The 16,351-nt window shown below is 40.7% G+C and overlaps 1 protein-coding gene across 3 annotated transcripts in view; it reads right to left on the reverse strand.

The window, feature by feature from the left end:
- Positions 1-14,935: 14,935 nt before the first annotated feature.
- MRPS9 (mitochondrial ribosomal protein S9) overlaps positions 14,936-16,351 on the reverse strand; it is a 34,049-nt gene continuing 32,633 nt past the window's right edge. For all 3 annotated transcript variants that reach the window (XM_071430763.1, XM_071430764.1, XM_071430765.1), the window contains one exon: positions 14,936-15,140. In XM_071430763.1, the coding sequence (XP_071286864.1) occupies positions 15,049-15,140 (92 nt within the window). In that variant the 3' untranslated portion in view covers positions 14,936-15,048. The remainder of the gene's footprint in view (positions 15,141-16,351) is intronic.

Below are 16,351 nucleotides of genomic sequence, written 5' to 3' on the forward strand. Positions count from 1 at the left end.
ACTTAACCTTTTGGAACTAAAAGCTTCCTGCAATAATGACACATTAGTCATTAACTCAATATGTGCTTTGTTAAATATTAGACAAGAGCTCACATTCAATTTAGCTCTCACATATACTCAGCAACAAAGAGCCATCTGTGCTGACTACAATCTCCAGGATGGGAAGTGTGCTGTGAATGGCACTCCAGCCTAGTAAAACTCTGCTGTACTGGGGAAAAGTACACAGCAGCCAGTACAGCAGGGGAAAAGGTGATCCAGAAAGGAGAATAATCCTCTTCATGAGGCTGTTCTCCCTCCTCAGTGCTACTGATCCTGTGCAAGCACAGAGGAGAACTGAAATAAAGGAGCTGCATGTAGGCAAGCAAGGAGAAAGCTCTGCCCAAAGCAGGGCCCTGCCTGTGACACTCCAGGCCTTCCCCAACAGGCTGCATCATCTCATTCCTTACACTGGCAGCTGCCATTCACCAGGTCACTGGAAGGCACAAGCATCATACCAGAAGCAGAGCTTGCATGTGTCCCTGAGGCACTGACTTCCCTTGAAGCTGGGGAAAAAAAGGGGAAGAGATTGATGACTTTAAAATATTTGTCCAGTTAAGTACATGAACAAAAAAGCTGCATGAATGGGACCTATATATAAAGTGATTTGAGTTCCTCTCCAAGTACAGGAAAAAAGGAAGGGTAGATTTACTGCCTGTGAAAAATTAATTTTTGTCTTCCTGTGTTCAGTGCAGAAAATTGTTGTGTACCCTCCTTACCCGCCGGCTCTCACTTCCTTAGCCCCCCTGGCCCCCCAGCCACCTTGACTGATGTGCAGTTGTCAGCTGGTAGATAAAGTCAGCTGGGCTTCATTCATATCTTCTCCTGTGCTTGACATGAGGTAAAAAACATCCTGACAGACCTCTGCTGGTCACCTGATTTCAGCCCAAAGCACATTAGTAGGTCCTCAAACAAAAGTCCTTCAAAATACCTAGGTCTGAGTCTTACTTACTACATGACAAAAAAAAACTTCAAGATGAGTTCCTGGGTTATAAAACACCACATTTCTTTGTTTTAAACATGTGTATTGATATATATCTATATATCTCTCTATCTATATGTGAATATATATATACATATAAAATTATTATTATTGCTTGTGTTAAAATAAGAAATATTCGTTTTCTGTCACCACATGCGCTTCAAGAGCCTGAATTTTTCTTCTTGTTCCACAAGAACTCAAGAAGTGCTTTAGACAGCTCCTGACCAAGACAGAGTACAAGTGTTATCTTGTTTAGCTTTAATGATATTGCACTGGGCAAGGTCAGATATTTATACTGTTCTGTCAAGAGAAGAAAACTTAGAAGCAATGAGATCTGAAAGGTTTCAGGCCTCCTGGGAATCCTCCCTGTAAAGATCACTACAGCATATCCTCAACAAGAACAGGACAAAAATATGTAGCAAGAGAAACAATGTTCCACAGCATAAATTTATATTTTCAATAATTTCTAAGACTTTAGAGTCAGAGGAATGTTTTTACAATTTCTACTGATCCCTCTACAGAAGGCTTCTCAACAGCACTTGAAAATTCAGAGGATTCTTCAACTTTACAAGTTCCTGATTTGTGACATATCCAAATAAAGTAATTCTTATTTGAACAACTCAGATAACTTTCTGCAAGTGAACTAAGTTCACTTAGTTAGATTTACAACTAAATCCCTCTACTGTGAGCCATGATTTCTGTATTTTTAGGGTTTCTGTGTGAGTTAGTTGTTCCCTTCTTTCCAAGGACAGAAACAAGCTCTACTGAATCTTGGAAAGTCTACAGAAACTTTCCAGTTGCAGGCCATAGAAGTTTTCAGCTGGTGTCTTCTCCTTCTGCTGGAAGATGTCAGACAGAAACACACATGTTAAAAACAACTGAAATACAACAAGAGATCTGCTACAATTTATCCTATCCAGTATTTGTTACTGCAAAGATTTTTCTCAACTACTTCTCTATAATATCTTGCCAGACACAGTGAAGAACTGAGAATGCATTGAATGCCAAAACATAAAGCTGAACAGTTCTTGTCACAGTACATTATGATATGATGATAGTGCTTTTTCTGAATTGTTCCATTAGAAAAGCTATTCTAAGGGGGAAAAATCTGTGGTTAGTAGTCAAAATATTAGGAAGAATTCTTAGTAAATGACACCTTTAAAAGTCTACTAGAATAGCTATGGAGATTGCACACATATGGGAAAAAAAAACCAAAACCAAACAGTACCTGGGTTTGACTGAAAGATTCAATCTACGTTAGTGCTGTATAGCTGAATAGGGAAATATATATTTTTTAGAAACATTTATGGATTTGGACAATAATATTCAGGGTTAAAGGTAACTACTAAAATAAATCTGTAACTGAGGATACATGCTTATACTGAGAAATATAAGCAGGCCCCAACCTGATAATGAGAAGCTTTGGAAACATCAATCCAGCTGCAGTCATAGCCTGGAAACAGGACCTGAGACAAATGTTTTACTCTAGGTTACAAATGAGCACAGTGAATTTTAAAAACTCACACCACTTCATGCCCATGAGGGGTTATTTGGGTTATGGTGACTGGTTTTACAGATGCACAAGTCTCTGTTCCCTATTACCATAGCACCTGGCATTAAATTCAGAATCACAAATACTGAAGTTCAGTAGCAAAAAATCAGATCCCAACAGATTTCTCTACTACCTGCAGATAATCTCTCCTTTCTGGAGAAAGAAAGCAAAGTTGTCCTGTCAGAGCCAGCACAAGATGGTTCTTGCTTGGAGAGGTACTGCAGGGTTGGAGGGTTGGATGCCAGGGAATCTACAGACACCATCCCTCTCCATCATTAATCCCTTGCAAGCTCTCATGGGGCACTGCCAGGCCCAGGGTTAAGGTCTGGTTAGGAGCTTCAAGGGTGTGAAACACTGAGATTTGGAGACTGAACAGGGGGCTACCATGGCAGAGCACTGTCCCACCACTGTGGGATGTTGCAGGTCAGTCAGTGGGGCTGGTGCCCTACCATCGACCCTCTTCATTCAGGGTACTTCAAGTGAGGGGAATGAAGCAGAATTCTGGTTATTACTTAGGGTCTGGGTACTTTCCCCATTTAACAAACCACCACCCCTTGTATGTGTGAATTGATGATGGTATAAGTGTTATATCTCAAATCTATAGTTATATAGACTATATCTTAGCTATAGTCATTGTTATATTTGTAGTGAATTGTATTGAATTGCTTTGTAAATGTTAAAGTACTCAATGATTAAGTGCTGCCAACCCCTTTTGCAACCTTATCTTTGCACCCATATCCTTGGCACCCTTTTGCATTCCTAGCCTCCATGTAAATCATTCCAAATTGCTTCTAGCTTTATCATCCTATGGATGCTTTAAATTGTCAGGTAAGTAATAGAGTGAACCTTGCCATCAAAATTTGTAAGTCATATTTTCACAAATTCATTTAAACACTGCTTTTGCCAATACCTTTGACAGTGTTTCTTTAAGTGGCCAAATCATTCAATCATGACAAAAATTCACAGCAGTAAACTCAAACAAGCCCAGAGGAGGATTCCAAGCAAGGTTTTCCACAGCTTTGCAATGAGTTTGCTGCTCATTTCTGAGCTGCTCAGAGGTGGCAACCAGCACCAGCTGCCCCAGTGGGGACCTGCCTCCCTTCCCTGCACTGACACTTTCAGGAAATCTGGCCAGGACCATACCCAGAGAGCTCTGCTGGCCAGCTCCAGGGCCCTGGGGCTTGGCTGGGGACTCCCACAGGGTCTACTGGAGGAAAGCTTCTCTATGTACTTAACTACATATGGGGTATGGGACATTTGGAAAGGATTTTCATCTACTTTGGGACATTCCTGCTAGCTCTCAAATCTTGAAAAGGTGGGTTTCAACTTTGGCTTAAATATGCACTATGTATTTTATCAATGCATGTACTACACATATTTTTTATTTGCTTATATGTATATATATGCATATGTACCTATATGTAACTATAGAATTGTCATTATTAATGACTGATTCCTACAGAGAAGCAAACTAGGCATTGTGTGGATGTCTCATGTAAGTGTAACAAAGTTTTTCCAGATTTGGGGAAGGGGGAAAGGGGGAGAGGAGAGGGAAGGAAAAGAGAAACTGCATGTGAACATTTTTGTTTGGGGGGATTGAAGGCATTTAAGGGACCTTTACAAAAATCACATATAAGAGACCTCTCGTTCATCTTGCAAATAGTACAAGAGCTTGCAGGAAATGATAATTATCTCCTACTACCACTTGCTGGTACACTATAAAATATTCTTTTAAAATATCTAATGCGTTGAGGTGTGTCAAGTAGCTTTTTCACCACATGATGTGTGATAAACAGGATATCTCTCGTAATCAGAAATCTAAAGCACGCGGGATGTGAAGTTTAAAAGAGCAGTGTTTTTCCTTAAATGAATGTAATCAATGTGCTTATTAGTTTGCTGCAGCAGAAGGAGGGAGTGGGTGGGTGTTTCAGAGTTGGCACATGTCTATTTGGCAACAGTGAATAGCCTGAGTGTTTATAGAGAGAGCTCTGTGGAATCCCTAGATTCTGCAGATTTTCTTACCAATTTTGTCTCAGATAATTAAGGATTTTAAATAATAAAAGAAAAAGTTAAAGAGGAAGTATGAGCTCCAGCTGGATCAAATAAAAAATAATAAAAAAGAAAGAAGGGTGTTTAAATTCTCAATATTGCCTTAAAACTAAAAATCAGCACTAAGGCACAATTTGGCTCTTAAAAGTAACTATGGAAAACTGGCACCTGCTTCCTCAACAGATCTCCTCCCTGGGTGTATCCAGAGATATATCTTCTTAAAGTAGTGATTTAAAAAAGTTTCTACAGCTGTTGGACCTGCAAGACACAACCCATAAATGGGACAGGACTGAGCTAGAGATGTCCTGGTCCATACCTGGCTGAACTTCATCACTTCACTAACACTGCAAGCAACAATCCCCATGTCTCAAAATCCCACTCTCCTCTGCGAGTAAGGATAAAAGGTAACAGCAACCCTAAAATGAGAAAACATATGGAAGTTTGCACAAATGCAGGTGAGCTGCTCTCTGGTCATGCCTGGGAATAACTGTGGCAGACTCCAGCTGGACAAAGCTTCTCTTTGTCAGGCAGGATGGCTGAGGCTTAGGCACAGCATCACCTGTGGGAGGAAACTTCTCCCTGCAACAACCTGGCCGTGGTTTTAGTGCCTCTTTCATGCACACCACAGCCAGCTCGGGCACCAGTGCTGACATCAAGGAGGAGGGGAAGACACAGAGAAAGGATCTAATTCAGTTTTGAGGAATGATATACCACCACCCCCCAAGCAGTGGTCATTCATGGCATCTCCAGCATTGCTAATGGCAGCAGAAACAAAAGGTCTGACCTGTCCTCCTGCCCCACCTCTCCTCCTTTCTGTAGCTCAGCCTCTCATCCTAGAAAGACAATTCTCTTTCATCTACAGCTCCAAAAAGCCACAGGCCAGTTTTGAGCATCAGCTACAAGCTGTGCAGCCATTTAAGGTTCAATAAGTCCTAAAAGCCAATTGAACTGAGAACCCCCTCAGGGGTCTTGTGGCAGGCTTGGAGCAGGTGAGGAGGTTGTGCTTCCCTTCCCTGAGAGCAGCACCTCTGGTGTCATCAGAGACAAAGACTTAGCTCAAGACAAAGCATGAAGGCTGCAGCAGAAGCTGCAGACTGCCCGAGAGCAGCTATGAGGATGGACAGACAGGGCCAGGGTGACTGACATTAGCATGCTCATATCTGGATTTCTCTTATATATATATTTTCTTATATATATATTTCTTTATTATATATTTCTCTTCTGAAATCTTGGACACTGCAATGAGCTGAACAGATCTGTGCCATTGCCTCTGTTCAGGTATCACCAGATGCCTGCAGCCCATGGTCAGGCATTAAGCAATTTCTCCACAGTCACATACAAGCTCTGGAAAGGAGCAGGAGCTGAACTCTGTGCTTGCCCAGGATCATAACAATTTCCTAACTGCAACTTGATTCTGAATTGTTCCAGTCCTTATAGCTAAGTCATGACCATAGCAGAGTTGTCAAATTAGCTCAAGGAATTATTTATTTAGTTAAATCAGAAAGAATTACATATCTTCCCTAGTTCTAATAGATGTAAGTGTGTAATACCTGGATGCAAATGTGTGTTCATGTATACATCTATACAATACACTGATCAAACATTACTTTATTATTAGGTGTTAACATCAGGTTGACCACAATCTGTTTCCTGCTTCTACTCTGACTGAAAGAGATTGATACTCTTGGGCAATTTATTCTTTTGGCAGTTATATTAAATTAAAAGCTAAGCCATACCAGCAGTAACACAAAACAGGGAAAAACCTGTATATTGTAAAGATGCTATATCTCATTCTGTCCAGTCAGTGACTAAACAAATTAGACTATATTCAATAAAACAAAATATATTTCTTAAAATGCATACCTACTAGGTGAACTTTGCCCTTTTTTTTTTTTTTTTAATTTAATGTTCAAAAGTTACACTGAGCCACTAAACCATACAACTCCAAGGCTATGTATAATCTTAATTCACACATCACAGGTCTGTGCCAGACCCCCCCAAGGGAAGCTCCTGCTATCATGAAGGCAGCTCATTCACAAACATTGGCATCCTCCTCCTTCCCCCCAAAAAGAAAGATCCTGTGGGTTTTTTTACCCCCTCCAAGAGCCATGCTCATGCACTGGTTTATGACAGTTTAAAGCAATGTTTTCTTTAAAGCCATTGCACTGAGCCCTCCCTGCCTTAGAGGCATCCTCCCTCCTGGGGAAACACTCTCAGGGATCCAGCAAGGGACCCCAAAAGGCACAGCAAGGCTTGCAGCTCTCTCAAGGTGTTCAGGGCTCAATGCCACATCAAAATGGGCGGTCACAGCTCCAGAGGCTTTGCCAGCTTCCAGAGCCTCACCAGACTCTTCTGATAAACAGCTGCAGAGCATGGAGGAGCCTCTTGGCTCAAGATATTTCTATCTGGTCTATGCAGAGGAAGAAGGGACAAACCCCCACCTCATTCACTCTCCAGTGAACTGGAAAATCTGAAGGAGTGCAGCCCATAAACCACACTGTGCTACAGGCATTGACAGGAGTTCACCCAAGGGATCTTAAATTCTTAAAATTATAAGGACCTGATGTAAAGGTTTCCATTGACTCCAGATCAGATCCTGAGTGTAGCACACAGTGGGATATTATCCTTAGGCAAGTCCACAACACTCATCTGCAAGAGTCAGGCTGAGGAAAGAGGTGTTGAGCATCCTGAGCTGCGGGGTACATCCAAAGCCCCATCCCACAGCCTTTCTCAGCACACACAGCATCTGGACTGAAACCATTTTAAATCTTATCCTTCAAAGCACTTTCCCAACTATTCAGCTTTGGCAGTGACCATTTTCTCATGAGATTTTGATTACCCCTACCATTTCCATGACCATCTATTATAAATAATGGCCATGCACAGAAGTGTGTAGGTGAAGCACATTAATTTTGATACTGCAGTGTGATGGGGGCATGCGAAGCTGCTTCTTTGGAAAGGTCCCTCCTCCCCTCCTATTTTGATTTTTCTGCTTCTATACTTGATGACTAGCAATAAAAATGGGTAAACAAAGATCCAAGGGAAATGAAACTACATCTGCAGAACATTCAGAGCCAAAATACACAAGGTGGATAATTTGCATGCTGTATGTAAAAAGTAGTTATGCAGCTTTCTTCCTACTCTTTACATCTCCATAAAACATAATAATAGATTTCTAATTATACATCCAAATAATAGGCAAGCTGCAAGATGCTGGGAGAAAATTAGAAAGGGGGAAAGAAACTAACCAAAGGTACAGATGTAACGAGGGTAGTGACATTTCTATAAAGACGCTTTAATGGTTGTTAAGTAGTCATTTTGAAACAGAAAATTTTTAAGTGTCCTAATAGTTTTCATTTTCAAACAATTTGCTGTGCAGTTAAGTGATGTCAGACTACAAGCTGCAATCTACTACAATGACCAAAGAAGAGCTGTTTTCATACCCATCACAATATATAATTGATTCCTAAATTGGTTTTCTACAAAAGAAACCAATCAGATTTATGCCAAATTTAGGCAGTGGATGAAGTCTTGACTTTTGATGTTAAACATCTGATAAACTTTATGCTAACATAACAAGCTACATTAAATGATAAGTTCCTTAACATAAAAATAAGCTCGCAGTGGATCATGAAACACAGCCAGTGTCCTCTTTTTATTGGCAAATAAAATCAGCTGCATTGATGTATGGAAAGGGTACATCCTCTGCCCTGACACAATGGGAGAGTTTCAGCCAGCAGTTCCTCCCTCCCACAGTGAAATGCTTCCCTGACTCTGTCCTGCCAACCTGAGAGCAGCCCAGCTGCCAGGTGGGGGAGATCTGGAACTCCATCCTTCATGAATGAAGGGTGATATCCCAAATAGCTGAAACACTAGACACCATCACTGCATCAGTCAGTGCCACAGCTTCCACACTGAACAGCAATTCACCCCCTGAGGTGGCTCCTTTCCTAGGGCTTCTCTAGAATTCAGCAGCAGGGCTGGCCTGGTGCTCCCGGAAGCTCAGTTGCCCCTGACTCTGCAGCTGCTCTCTGCTGTTCTGTCTCCTGCCCAGGTTTTGTTTCATATTTTGGAGTACCTTCATGAGGCAGCTGCTCTGCACATTCCTGGTGGCAGGGAGTCTTCCAGAGGGTGAAGTGTATGCTTTGCACTCAGCCCATCAATATCAGCTCGATCAGCACACCTGCTGCAACCAGCTATCCCTGATGAATTAAGGCAGAGATCACACAGAAACCTGGCTGTTAGAGAAACAAAGAAGCAAATGTCTTTCTTGTGAAATTTTCTAGATATTGTTTTCCTTTCTCACTTTGCCCTAGTCAAATAAAATCATTAAGGGATCTTCACAACTTGAGTACAAATGAGTCTTTCAGCTTTGGAAGCATGACTTAGAGAAGAAAATCTGCCCACTTGCTTAACCTCTGAAATTATACAGAGTTCAGAGGTAATACAGGGGGAGGAATAAGAATAGGTCTCAATGTGACTTTCTCACAGGGAAGGAAACTGAGGGAAGCTGAATGTTAAACCTGTGTCAGCTCTCCTAGCAGAAGCAATAGCTACCAGAGATATCTCAGATGAAAGATGCAGGAGGTACCCCTGTAGCCTTGGCTCAAAAACATCCAAGAGATGCCAGCATGCATGTCAAGGTCTCACTAAAGAACATGCTTTTAAATTCCTAAGGATTTAACTGCAGCTGATTGAGGAGAAAAGGAAATTCCTCACTACCTTGTGGGCAATAACAGCTCCTAGATCTCTATTACATGAGCAGGGGCAGCCCTTGCTTCAGCATTGCTGGGGTCCCTCCCCACCAGAACACTCCAGCCTCAGTGAGATCTTTCTGAGCTTCCCTTGCCTCTCACAGCAAACCCAAACCCAAACCCAAACCCAGCAACACTCAAACCCACCAGCAGCATGCCTGAACTGCAACACACCCTGCAGCAGCTGCCTGGGCCTTTCCTCAGCTTTGCCCAAAATTTATTACTGAGATGGGGGTGTCCAGCTCAGGTTGAGCATGACAGGTGACACGTAGCAGAAAGGTGTAAGATCCTGCCAGCCCAGCTGCCCTATGGTTTTATTTGTGAGCTGAGCAAGGAGGATATTGTGCAACCATGTGCTTGCATTCTCCTTTTGCAATGAAGTTGAAGGAAGCAGATGTTTTGTCTCACATAGCCCTGTCAGTATTCATGTCACAGCCTTCTGGGGCATTGCTGCTCCTGCCTAAGAGCACTCTGTGAGGATTTTGCTGGCTCACCTCACACCTGCAGCAATGGGCAAGCCGTGCTCAGACCAAGGGTGAAGAATTTTGTAAGACAGAGACACAAGGTCCTTTACAAAGCAATGACCTCTTCCTTCTCTGTTACACAGTCTGTAACAATATTCCTACCATTTTATTGTTGACAATGGATAATCTATACTCATTCTTGCTTTGTAAAATATTTTCCCCTAAAACCTCAGTTGATGTTATATGAATACAAGTTTAAACCAACAAAAATATATTGTTGATATCTCCACCAGTACAAAAGCATTACAGCTGCCACTGCCCACATGCAATCTTGCACTCAAGGAATTAGGTATATATGGCCTAAGTTTTAGTGGTACCACTAATCCAAATCCTGTAGGGGTTCTCTAGGACTTGAAATAAGAACTGTGCCAAGATATGTTGTAATTTTTTGGTAATAAAAATTAGTGTAATCATTTTTTTTTAGCATTATGTCAGTTACAACAGTTACTAAGGTAAAGTATTACCAGGCCAGCAGGAAAGGGTCAGGACCGGTTCTGGAACCAAGGAGAGTTTGCTTTCGTTGACCTCAGAGGCAAATCAGCACTTTTAGAAAGATTCAACCATCTTGTACCTCCTGCTAATTATTCTCAGTCTGAACTTGCTTTTGTGATGTACTAGTCTGCTCAGGACATGTCACAAGCACACACTACTCTGCTTGCATTTTTATGTCAGTATCATCAGCATCTGAATGTGACATTTATTAAAATGACTAAGAAATAGTCAGGACACACCTTTAATACCTCAAAGATTCAGTGTGTTGAAATACACTGTGCTGGGAGTGGAGCACTCAAGGTTTTCTTCCTTCCTTCAAACTGAGCAAGTTTCCAGCAGAGCAGCAGAGTATCCATCACAGCTGCTGGGGCTGGTAACTAGGAGAGAAATGGCAGGTGGACTGGAATTGCCCACCAGACTTCAACATTTGCGTATTTAATACCCAAGTATTTAATACTGAGAACTAACAGAAATCTAAACCCATTACTGCCCATTTGTTTGCTTGCTTTGTTCTGCTCCCACACTGTTTATGTGGGCAGGTACACAGGCAGTGATTTATGTTTACTTGTTTGTCTGGACATTTAGTAAGATACCACAACTTATATCCACTGTGTGCTAGCACAGCATTAAAAAATGCTTTCAATTCCAGCCCATAAAATTTTATCCATATAAAATATCAGAGAATACTCAGAAAATTAATTCCAATATTTACAAGAATTTTATGAAACTGTACAGATAAAACAGTTTCAATAACAAATCTCTCTCCCTTTAACCAAACTGATTTCTGACATTTTATTTAAATAATTATATTTATTATGTTATGTACATGTTTGGTATGAGAATTCTAAGGGTAGGTTGGGGTTGGACATAAAGCAGAAATTCTTTACAATGAGGGTGGTAAGATACTCAAACAGGTTGCTCCAAAAATTCATGGCTGCCCATCCCTGGAAGTGTTCAAGGCTGGGTTGGATGGGGCTTTGAGCCAAGTGGAAAGTGTCCCTGCCAATGGCAGGGAGAGTCAAATTAGATAACCTTTGAAGGTCCCTTCAACCAGAACCATTCCCTGATTTTTGATGACTGGCACAATGCTACAGTACCATTTCCAGGCTTCAAAGAGCAGCTGGCATTTCTTAGCATAATGTACTGATAATTTGAAGGTATTATTTACACATTGAAATTAGATTGCTGAAAACTAGTATTAACGGGCACTTATTATTTCTCCTCACTAAAACCTTTTCTCTTGTCATGAGAAAAAGAAGTCCTGGAAAGACAATTCGATTGTACCCTTTTGAAACCCAATACATTTATTCTCATATTAACCTGTGGTTATGGAAGCAGCGTTCATGAGGAAGATTCCTCCTTTCCTTCCCAAGCATCCTCATCCCACTCCCGGCTCCGCATTCTGTTGCGAACTGCGCCACCTCGTGGCGGCGCGGCAGCACTGCCCGCAGCGGGGCCAGCCCAGCTCTGCCCGCAGAGCTGACAAGCCCGAGGGAACGGGACAAGCACCAGAAAGCGCTGGCACTGACAACTTTCATTTACCTTACAGAAAATTTTGGCATCTTACAGCAAAACCATCAGTTCGGTGGAGAGGAACGAAAAACAAAAATAGCCTGGATGAATCAACATTGCCCAAAAAGCATGGAGGGCTTATTTTTTTTTGCCCACATTCAGAAAATATTTTAATGTTCAGGGTATAAGTATCTGTCACAGGACAGTAAATTATGGAATCTTGCTGGTAAGATAGATTGTTCCACATTGAAAGTGTTCAAAACTGAGACCTAAGAAGCCTGGCTTGAACAGAGAAGCCAGGTGTTCAGGGCTGCTTCTCTCAATAACTTTGGAAATGCAATGGAGTAAGAGGAGCAGGAAGGTTAAAACAGATTATTCAAATTGATGAATTGATTCTACTGCTGTGCTGCTGTCATAAGCAACAATTAACAACCCTGATAAATTTGTTTCTCCCACATGATACTTATTGTGATGTCTGGAAATATGAGTGAAAAAATGCTAGTTTCACCTTTTCATCAGCTTTAACACTACAGATAATAGTAATCTTTCTTAATACAACAATTTAACTTTCTAACTCCTAAGTGTTGACACATATTGCAGATGATTGAGAGGAACTTCCTACAAATGAAAAAACTGTACAATTCTGTGTTGGTTTTTTTTCTCTTTTAAAAAATGCTTTTTGCCTCACTTTCAGATTTAGTTGAAAGCCTGAGTTGGTAGCTATTAAGCAAGTGACCTGGCTGCATAGGACTAACTAGTATTCCTAGTGACTTTCCTAAAAAGTTGCAGTAAATTCTGAAACTTTATCTCATTTTCCTTGCTCAGTTAAAACACCAAAGGCCATGGTCATACTTTTTTGAGAGGTAAAACACTAATAATTCCTTTAAAACATGATAAAAGGTTTTACATGTTTTAAGTGCTGATAGGCTGTTGCACTTGTAGCTTCTTGCCTAGTAATGAGGCAAGTAACGCGGCAACACTGACCAATTCTCATTTGAGAAAATGATACAAATTCTACTATTTAATCTTTTTCATTATCTTCTTCAGCTAGCACCTTCAAGACCACGTGATTATGTTCATTTCATCATGTGAGCACAGCAAAAGGATCCCTAGGTACCCGTGCCAGCATGGATGAATGTTTTTATTACAAATCACAACTTCTACTGATACATGACATAGAGTTATTTTGCTACACACAAGCAATTCAGATTTAAAGAAGTGCTAGTTAAGCCTTTCTGTATTTACCTTGGTGTAGAATCTCTCATGTAAAACCTCCATTTGTTTTTTCAAAGGGAGAGGTGAATTGCCTCAGCTGTTGAATTCAATTTAACCAGTCACAGAATCTTCTGCATTGGAAGAGACCTCTAAATTCAGAGTCTGACCATTTACCCAGCAGAGCCAAGTCCACCACTAAGCCATGTCCCCAAGTGCCACATCCCCATGTCCTACAAATACCTCCAGAGATGGAGATTCCACCACTTCCCTGGACAGCCTGATCCAGTGCTAGACAATCCTTAAGGTGATGAAAGCTGTCCTCATATCTAATTTAAACCTCCCCTGGCACAACTTTAGGCAGTTTCATCTCATTCTATCACTTGCTACTTTGGAAAAGAGGCCAATACCCAATTTAATACCACATTCTTTCAGGTAATTTTAGCCTCATGTATTCTGATAAAGATGTACTACCTTAGCAATGAGGAATCTTGTCCAAGTTTACAGAGTATTCTCATAGAGCAAAAGTTAAAAAGAACAGGCTTTGGGAAGAGGAATCACAAACATGTCAGTCAAGAATGCATGACCTCCTCTGTTTTGCTCAGCTGGTGAGGTCTATTCATTTGTTGCCCCCCTGAATGATGCTTGGGAAATAATGACTGTACACATCACTTATAGTTGCTTATCACCTGCAGTGACCTGCTGGCACCCTTTGTGACCTCTGAGGTGTGGCTTTTGGTAGGACCTACAGCAAGTAAGAAGCAGAGCAGGTAGTCTGGTGCTTAAAAAAGTCTGGCTGGGAGAAAGAATTCCAAGTACTGAAGTGTTCTAAATTAAAAGAAAGCTGGAAAGTGCCCTGTTGTTAAAACTACTGAGTTGTGTTTTTCTGCTTTTCCTGGTGAGATAAACTTTATCTTCTTTTTTGTTGTGGTCCACTTCCTACAGGACAGATGAAGGATATGCTCTTCCTTGAAAGTATTTGACCTCTGTCCCAAGAAGGAAGTTGGCAATAAACCAAAACCTTAAGCTTTTGGGTGAGCACTGTAACCACTAATCTATTTTGGAAGGCTACAATTATAGACAGGAGGTGGGCAGCACTGTCATCACCTCCTGCTTCTGATTTTAAAACAGAAAAGTTATGACTGTATTTGGCAAAGAGTCCAATGCTATCTTTGTGCATTAGCCATATTCGGAGCACGCCTCCTTGAACAGGCCCCTTGAGATTTAAGGGGTGGAGAAGAGTGTTCTAAAAGACAACTTCAGCTTAATCCCTCCAGCTCTTTCTGCATTTGGGGGAAGAACAGAAAAACTGACTCCTCCAGAGGATGATTCAGAGAACCTAAATTTAGGTACTTGTTCTGAATCACTCCCTACTTAACCTGGGGAAGCTTCCTGGAGACAACTGATTCCACAGGCAAAGGTTATCCTCTGTGACAGTTCCTCTCTCAACATCCCCTTAATTGTTACTACTATTCTCACTGGCTTCTCAACTCCACCACAGTTTAGGCAGGAAGTTGTTGCTTATCCTCAGATACCTGCAAGGCACAAAGGGAGGCACATTGAAGATGTCCAAATACCCGGTTAGGAGCTGCCTAATTTCAGAATTTAAACTGCCAAATCATTAAACAAACTGATTTTTAGAAGTTATAATCCACCAACAGTTTCATAAATTGTTATTGACTTCAATTAAGTTAAGATGCAAAGTTGGCACTTGGTGACTATTTTAGATTTAGCATTCCATCAAATTGCACCATGATTTTCCACAATTTTAAATAAATTTAGAGTTGTTTGTTGCTCTTTAAACAGAAGACATAATAATTATAAAGGGGAAAAACAGTCTTTATTACTAAATATATTCATACAACACTTTTAAAGCATAAATCAGTATGTTCTGACATTGTGGTAGCACTTTGTCACTCTTTAAATACTCAAGACTTATCGCTTTTTCCAGGTGAATTTCCGTCTGGGTCCCTCTTGACCAGGCTTTTTTCGTTCCTTCACACGTGGGTCAACTGTCAGTAATCCAGCTACAAAACACAGAAAAACACCCATTTATTTACTGCTACCAGTTAGTATTACAGGTATGCTAGTGTGAGCAAATAACTCTGACTTTCACTAACATAATTTGTATCATCCAGAGGGCTAAAGGTTCAGAAATACAAAACACTCAAAGGAGTGTCATCAGATCCTCTAACTTCTCTTTAGTAACTGAACTTCATTCATATTTTCCTTTACACACCACTAAAATAACCACCCGTTGTTTCTTATCTACCCATATTGCTTAAGCCCTTAAAGCAGTGGTCTTTAAACTTTTTTGATCACGCAGTCCTAGCAGCATTTTTGAGCATGTACTCCCAAATATATGTATTTATTCACTTATGAATTATATACAGCACATTCTTACTGAATCCCAATGGATCAGTTGCACATTCCCCATTCTGAGGACCACTGTTAAAGTGGTATACTTATATATAAGTACAAATACATTTATATATATAAATATACTTAAAAGTGTATTTGGCAATGTCCCAAACATGTTCACAATTACCTGATCTCAGTAAAGATACCAAACTCATTACAATGTCTATTTATAAGGGTTTTCCTAGCAAGTTATACTTGCCAGTGTTGAAAAGGTACAGTCAAAGAAACCTGCAAAGCATGAATACGGCTTTTGTTTCATGGCTGGCAATAGAGTGAAAAAATCACAGCTGTTCTGCCACTAATACAAGCAGGTATTCTTGCTGCTAGTCCAGAAAGAGCATAGTTAAAAGCTCACAGTTAATAACACTGCATTTGCTGAAATAGCACAGACATCTCATCACCGAGAAGCATCAAATCCTGCAGTTATCTAAATAAATTCTATCTTATCCTAGGTAACTTGTAAACACCAAATACTGCAAGAGAGGAAAGAAGCTCCCTCAGTTTGGCTAGTTGCATGCAGTATGTTGCTCATTACTCTCTTTTCAAAGCCAACATTGCTCATTACTCTCTCTTCAAAGCCAACCCTCCAGCATTTATGTTAAAGAAAACTTTTTTAAAACATGAACAAGACACGACCAGAGAAGTAAAACAAACCACTATCTCAGTATCTTACAGCTCACTAATGTCTGATCCAAATTTATTTAGTAGTGAATACACATTCATGTTTTGTGATTCTATGTTGAGGCAATATAAGCTGGTTAATAGACCTAAAAGAGGTCATGAACAGATGGAAAAATGCTTGAGAAGTCATCCAATA

Source organism: Agelaius tricolor, unplaced genomic scaffold, assembly GCF_023055355.1.
Source record: "Agelaius tricolor isolate 1412-34295 unplaced genomic scaffold, bAgeTri1.0.p SCAF_7, whole genome shotgun sequence".
NCBI classification, from domain to species: Eukaryota; Metazoa; Chordata; class Aves; order Passeriformes; family Icteridae; genus Agelaius; species Agelaius tricolor.